This window comes from Hydra vulgaris, chromosome 08, assembly GCF_038396675.1.
Source record: "Hydra vulgaris chromosome 08, alternate assembly HydraT2T_AEP".
Taxonomy (NCBI): domain Eukaryota; kingdom Metazoa; phylum Cnidaria; class Hydrozoa; order Anthoathecata; family Hydridae; genus Hydra; species Hydra vulgaris.
Window position 1 is genome coordinate 24,267,132 of NC_088927.1, and position 7,869 is coordinate 24,275,000.

At 28.1% G+C, this 7,869-nt stretch overlaps 1 protein-coding gene across 3 annotated transcripts in view; it reads left to right on the top strand.

The window, feature by feature from the left end:
• Positions 1 to 7,869, top strand: part of LOC101236729 (uncharacterized) — a 66,549-nt gene that overhangs the window by 22,823 nt on the left and 35,857 nt on the right. For 2 of the 3 annotated variants that reach the window (XR_010639998.1, XM_065803281.1), the window contains 2 exons: positions 1,647 to 2,328; positions 6,953 to 7,158. Coding sequence is in view for 2 of the 3 variants with exons in the window: in XM_065803281.1 (XP_065659353.1) it covers positions 1,647 to 2,328; positions 6,953 to 7,158 (888 nt within the window). In the remaining variant the exon portion in view is untranslated. The remainder of the gene's footprint in view (positions 1 to 1,646; positions 2,329 to 6,952; positions 7,159 to 7,869) is intronic. The other variant, XM_065803282.1, reaches the window with a different exon arrangement.

Below are 7,869 nucleotides of genomic sequence, written 5' to 3' on the forward strand. Positions count from 1 at the left end.
TGTAACCAGACTCAAACCAGAAAAATAGAGTTGCTCTTACGAAGGCAACTTTATTTATTAACTATGTATTACAGATTTTCAATATTGTTTTAAATCTGGGAGATTTGGAGGCCATAAAAATATATTTATACTCCAGGAGGTTTATAATGGAGTATAAATCTCGTGGTTTGCTTTGCAGCCATGATATGATTGTTTGGCAGAATGACAGTGTGCACTATCTTGCAAAATGGTTTTTGTGTGATGGAAACAGCAATAAACAGCAATAGATGATCTTCTAATACTTGTTTGTATCTGGCAGCATTCATCCTCCCTCCATTTTTGAGAAAGCATAGGCTACTTTTATCCTCCAACACACATACATACCCAAAACAGTTGGTCCTGTGAAGTTGGGATGCACGGATTTGAAACACAAAGTCACTGAACATTTTGTTCTGAATGTGCTAATAGCTGAAAGGTACTCTTTTCACTCCAGGTCACCATAGACCATAACTGTGATGTGCAACTTTTATGTTGTTGACAGGATATATTTTGTTAGAGTGTGATTTTTGTTCATTATTGGTTTTTTAATGTTTTGACTGCAGAGAAAATGAGATTTTTATTTAATACACGACTTAATGTTAACTTGGAAACATTGTATTGTTCAGGAATACTTTGTTGCAACACCTGTGATGACATAAACAGGTTTGCTTTTATTGCTCTTCCCATTCTCTTTAGTGTATAAAGTGCAACTTTTTGGTATTCTTCTAAACCGGAAGTCCAGTCAACTGGTAACATTGACCCAAAAACTGGTTCTGGGTCAATGTTACCAGTTGAGTTATAAAGCTGATTAGGATATTTTCAAATAAGTAGCAGTAGCTTTATTACATATAGGAATCTTTTTAAACTCAACAATTAATGTTTGTTTACCTAGGGATAACTGTTTTGCTTTACCCATTGTTTCAATTTTATATATGTTTAAACAATCATAAAACATTATTACATTTAATATTTCATTTTACATAACGTATTTTAATAAAATTAAAAAATTAATCATTTAAAGTTCAATTTTACCTTTTTTTAAATGGTTGCTGCGCCAAACCAAACCTGTAGCTGATGTAGCAGCACTCAATTGCATGTTTTCTATAGATAGTCAGTCTGTGTATGCGCTAAAATCCTCACAACTCCCTATTGATCACTCTATTTAAAATAGCCATCTATAAGGTCCTCAGTACATACATTGACAATGTATGTACTGAGGACCCTATAGATGGCTATAAGGTCCTCATTCCCGTATGTACATTGTCTAGTCATACTAGGAGCAGCTTAAAATAATTTATTTCAGAATTTTTATTATTAAAACTAGTTTGTGCTCAAGAGAAAATTTTCTTCTGGCAACTGTAGTTTTGTTTTTGTGCAAAAAAGGCGGGTTTTTTAAAAAAACTTGTTTTTTTACAACTCTACTTGTGTTTATAATTTTTTTAACTCAATAAAATAGATAAATTAAATAAAATATTTAAGTAAAAAAAAAAAAAGAAACTATAAAAATATGAATATTTAATAATAAATATAAAAAATGTAAATACTTTTATAAGAAATATTGTTAAATAATAATTGTAAATACAATTTAAAAAGTTTTTATTTTTTAGTGCTAAAATTCTATTGTTTAGATTTGTTTGCTGTGGAGCTTGAAGTCTTTCAGGGTTTGAGTGAAATTACTATTCAATCTAATTGGTTTACAGCTTCTCAGGACTATTACATTTTTGTGTATGGGGAAAATGTGTTTGGAAATAATGGTAGTGCATTGAAAAGAATTAATTTTTCTAAAGATTGTTTACCATATGTTGAAATACATTTAAACTCAATGTATTCAGATGATGATTCTATAGCATTAAAAGCTACAGTTATTTATCCATTGTGCTCAAATCAAACTCAAATTTTTTATCCTGATTGGTTTCTAATTGACATAGATCTTCCTCCAGTTATTGATATTTCTTCAGATTTGCTTTACATTCCACATACAGTTCTTTCAACTGGTATTTATGAAGTTTTTTTTCGATTTATTGTTCATGATAATAACAACACGGAGCGTAGGGACTTTATCAACTTAGGTTTAAATATAGAATCAATAAGCTCTGGAGTAAGAATTGTTGGTGGCGATAGAACAGTTGGTAAGTTTAATGTCCTTAAATTAAGCACTGAGCCTTTACATTTAGCAAGTTCTGGCTCATATTCTTGGCGTTGTTTATTTGAAAACAAAGCATGCATTCAAAAGAGTAAAAATATGGTTTTTCCGACATACAATTACTTGGAAATGAATTTGCAGCCTTCTGATCTATTTCCTAATTCTCAGTATGTTTATTATTATTATATGTAAATATTTTATATTTATTTTATATATATTAATAATCTTAATTTTTTTTTATGTTTATTATTCATAGGTTTTTATTTTAGATATCAAGCAGAATAAAATTTACTTACATAAATGTGTATAAATATATACACTATCATCAGTAAGTTTGGATGCACCTTACAAAAATAAACAAAACACGTTTTAACTCATAAATAAAATTAATTAATAGTGTCTACATTGGTCTTATCATAAAGTACTGTGAGAACATAGTTAAGAGATATATTTTTAAAAGAAATATATTCTTACATTATTAAATTTGTTATTATTTACAAAATAAAATAAACAGAAACATTTTTAAGCGATATCCACTTGTATCGAAAATAAATAAATTTTTAAATAAGATTACTTTTTATTTTATCTATTCTCATTATCAGTTCAACTTTTAAGCTGAGTGTGTTATAAGATTTTTTTTTTCTGTTTTAAAAAGTTTTAATAAATCTATAGTTTTTGAAAATTAATGATTTGATTGATTTTGAACTATCAATTTTTGGTAAGAAAATTTTTTTAACTTTATTTCTCATTTTTTCAAATTAATTATTTTGTTTTAGCATTCTTATAAGATTCGTTATTTAAAATGGCAAAAAAAGGGCAGATAAATTTAGAAAAAGTTGTAGCAATTTGGACCCTTCATAATTAAGCATTTTCGTATCGAGAAATTGGTCAATGCCTCAGCATTTCAGAGAGTTGTGTCCGTAAAATGATCAAAAGAAAAGTAGAAGCAGGGTCTTTCTGCGATTGTAAAAGAGTAGGGAGACCTCGTTCTACTACAAAAAAAGAGGATAAGTACATAGTAATTAATTCTTTATGAAATTCTAGTCGCACAGCGCCAGGTTTAGCAGCTGATTTTAATGATTATCATACCACAAAAATAAGTATAACCACAGTAAAAAGGCGACTTCTTGAAGTAGGGCTTAGAGGTTGTGTGGCTGTTAAAAAACCACGTCTTACAACCGTCCACAAGCAAAAAAGATTAGTCTGGGCCAAAAAACACAAGAATTAGACAATAGAAGAGTGGAATAGAGTACTTTGGTCAGACAAATCAAAGTTTAAGATTTTTGGGAATAAACGCCGGTCATTTGTTCTTCGTTGGGTAGGAGAAAGAATGCTGGAGCAATGTACTATGCAAACAATTAAACATGGAGGTGGGAATATAATGGTTTGGGGTTGTTTCTGTGGTGGTCAAGTGGGATCAATTGCCAAAATTGATGGGAAAATGACAAAAGAAGTCTGTTCAAAGATTTTGAAAGAATATGTTTTAGTCTGTGGAACCGAATTAATTGGCGAACGATTCGTTTTCCAACAAGATAACAATCCTAAACATACTGCTAAAGTGGTTGAGCAATATTTAAATAAAAAACAAGAGGAAGGATTGTTGAAGGTCATGGCTTGGCCACTGCAGAGTCCTGCAGTGTTGTAACCCAATTGAGTTATTGTGGGATCATTTAGATCGAGAAGTCCGAAAAACTCCACCAAGAGGTAAAAATGATCTTTGGGAGGCAATCCAAAACATATGGAAAAGTATTGATGAGGAATATTTTAAAAAATTGATTAATCGCATGCCACGTATCTGCCAAGCAATAGTCAAAGCTAAAGGTGGCCATTTTGACAAAAAGATGATTTAAATAAAAACATTTTATTTTAGTTATAGTTTTTGATACTATTATTTTTTTTTTTTCTTTAAAACTAATAAAAGAACATAAATTATTGATTTGTTTTATTAGTCACAAATCGAAATTATTCTGACACATTTTTCTCTTGATATCTGTAGTTGCGATAGGTGCGTCCAAACTTATGGACGGGAGAATGTGTGTATATATATATATATATATATATATATATATATATATATATATATATATATATACATATATATATATATATATATATATATATATATATATATATATATATATATATATATATATATATATATATATATATATATATATATATATATATATATATATATATATATATATATATATATATATATAGAACCCTTAGATGTTGTCCGAAAGTGTTTTCCATATTTTGTTGACAAAAAGTAAAAATTAAAATGCAAGACCGGAATTTTTTTTTTTAATGATAGACTGCCTGCCCCAACCAAACCCTCAGTCGATGTAGCAGCACTCCCTTGCGGGTCAGGCTATTTGTCAGTCGATGTAGCAGCACTCCCTTGCGGGTCAGGCTATTTGTCAGTCGATGTAGCAGCACTCCCTTGCGGGTCAGGCTATTTGTCAGTCGATGTAGCAGCACTCCCTTGCGAGTCAGGCTATTTGTCAGTCGATGTAGCAGCACTCCCTTGCGAGTCAGGCTATAAGATAGTCGATGTAGCAACACTCCGCGCATGATTTACAGTAAAAAAAATAAAAATAAAAACATTTTATTAAAAAAAATAAAAATAAAAACATTTTATTAAAAAAATAAAAATAAAAACATTGTTTATATTGTTAAAAACATTCAGAATGTTTTTAAAAACATTCTGGTCAATTAAATTTGCGTTTTTGTGGTTTTTTTATATAACAATTAATTTGTAATTAAATTAATGGTTTTGACTTTCGTCCAACATGAAAATGTTGGACGAAAGTCAAAAGTAATTAAAAGTGACGTATGTGTTGGCATAAGAATCACTTTTTTCCTTCCGCTCTTCCCAAAGACAACAAACTATAGATCTATATATATATATATATATATATATATATATATATATAATATATATATATATATATATATATATATATATATATATATATATATATATATATATATATATATATATATATATATATATGCATGTATGTATGTTTATATGTACATACATATTTGCAATTGATAGTTGATTTTAATTCAAAATATTTAAATTTAATATTCTATGGTATCAGAATAATTTAAATATTAAAATTAGTTATTACAGCATAAAAAGTACTTATACCAAAAAATGAAAAATGTGCAAAGTGTTTGAATCTTACAGAACAACAAAAGTATTCTGATAGAGTTTGGAATCCATTTTCTTTGACAACTTACATCCATGGCATACTATGTATATCTACATCCATGGCATACTATGTATAACTAGTTTTTGTAAGTACTTAACAGGTATCATTTTGCCACTCTGTCTTTAATACCTTGAAAAGTTCATCTTCATTTTTTGGCTAATGTTTCCTCATTTTGCACTTTTTCCTATCTGTAATGCTTTAGGGTATTAAACTCCTGTAAGTGAGACTTTAAACACTTGAGGCTTCCGTCTTTTTTGAGGCATCTACTTACAGTAGATTTAGAGATAAAGATGCCTGAGACCTTCAAATCATTGGCAACATTTGTTTAGTATTTATGGCTTATGCCTGAGCTGAAAGACAATATACTTTTTGGTGGACTCTGTAGTCTTTGGTGGTCTACTACCAGGTAAACAATAGACTATTTTATTTTCATGAAAATACTTACATGCACAACTAACAGTTCCCTTATTGCAACTGTAATCTTTAGCAATATCCTTTATCTTGCCATTTGCCACTCTTTTGATAATATCTGCACAATCATCTGGAGATACTTGGTTCCTTTCTTTTTCTTTGCTTGATGCTTATTTCAGACATTATATCAATAACAAAAATATTTAATCAATCTATAACAAAAAAGAGACATATACCTAGGTTATACAAAAGAAATAACAAGAAAATGTGGAGACACTATGGAGATATCCAAAAAACAACACAAGCAACATTTTCTTATGTGTTGAAAGCTGTTCTATGTTCACCTTTAAAAGAGCTGTATTTTTACCAATATGTTAAGATAGGAGACAAGTACCTTATCTCCTGAAAGTTCAGGATTTGAAAAATTCCAAAATGAATGAAAATATGTCTTTTTGATTGATTTTAGTTGAAATTAAGACTAAAAACAGAAAACTAGAGTAAAATCTTTTGAAATTGTTTTTAAAAATGATGTTGTAGTTTTTACAGAAGTTTTATTACAGAACACAATCTTAGAAAAAATTGAGTTACCAGTTATTTGATTGGTTACCAACTGTTTATATAGAGTTACCAACTATTTGAACTAATATAGAATTACCAATTATTTGATTGGTTTGAGTTCTATTTTTTCTAGTAGGTACCTTAAATCTTAGAAATGGATTGCACTGATTGGTAGCAATAACAACAAAAAAAAAGCTTTGTAAAAAAAATAATTTTGTTTAAGCCATAATTACAAATATCACTTTTATAATGTTTGTAATACTTTCACCCAATATACGTAAGTATATTTATACATACTTACATACACATGTATACATACATACATACATTCATACACACACATACATACATACATACATACATACATACATACATACATACATACATACATACATACATACATACATACATACATACATACATACATACATACATAAATACAATTTTTGTTACAATTTTGAATTATATTTTAACTATTGTTTTAGTTTGAATTTTCTATAAATTCTTTTATCCAATAAAATATTTTTTTATTTCCAATGAAATATTTTCTTATTTTTAATAGTTTTAGTTTATTATTTTATTATCAAGTATTGTTTAGATTCACTATTGAAGTCAAATATACATCAAATGGTTTAATATCTACATCGTCAGTTAATATAATGGTGTTGTCAGGGAATGTTCCAGTGATTAAAATAAAAGCAAAAAAAAATAAAGTTTCATATTCTGAGAGTGTAACATTTATTGCTGATGTAGAAAATGTTCACACAAGTTTTAATTACTCTTGGTCATGCCGTTACAAATATGGTATTATTAATTATTTGCATTTTTAATTTATTTTTTTTATAAATTACTAGAGAGTTAAATAGCTTTGTTCAGCAACTCAGAGTTTTTTTAGCTAATCCCCTAATCCATTAGTGTTTTTTAGCTAATCCCCTAATCCATTAATGTTTTTTAGCTAACCCCCTAATTCATTAGTGTTAGCAGAATGAAACAAAAAGGTAAAGTTCAAGATAACATAATAAAAATAGTTGCTTTATGTTACCAACCATTTTTAATATCCCATCTTTTTAATGCCATCTATTTTTCATGGTTCAATAGATTGCTTGTAACAAATTTGGTCAAGGTTGAATATATTTTTATAATAATATAATAATAATAAATGTTTACTGTAATACTCAATGCAACGAGTTAAGTATGGAGTTTAACAACAGTAGTTGTTAGACTATAACAGCTTTTACTTAAGGTTAAAATATAGTTAATTTATTTTTAATCTGTCATAAGAGTTTTTGAAAATGTTAATAGATTTTGCATCTATAGTTTCTTGATTTAATTTGTTCCATTTTTCTGAAATCCTATTTGTAAAAAATTCATATCTTGCTATTGATCGTTTGACTAATTGTCTTCTAATATGCATGTTGTGACCACGAGTGATTGAGTTTGTTAAAAAATCTGGTAGATGATGCCAAATTAGATTGTCATAACCATTAATGATTTTAAACATTTAAATCATGTCAC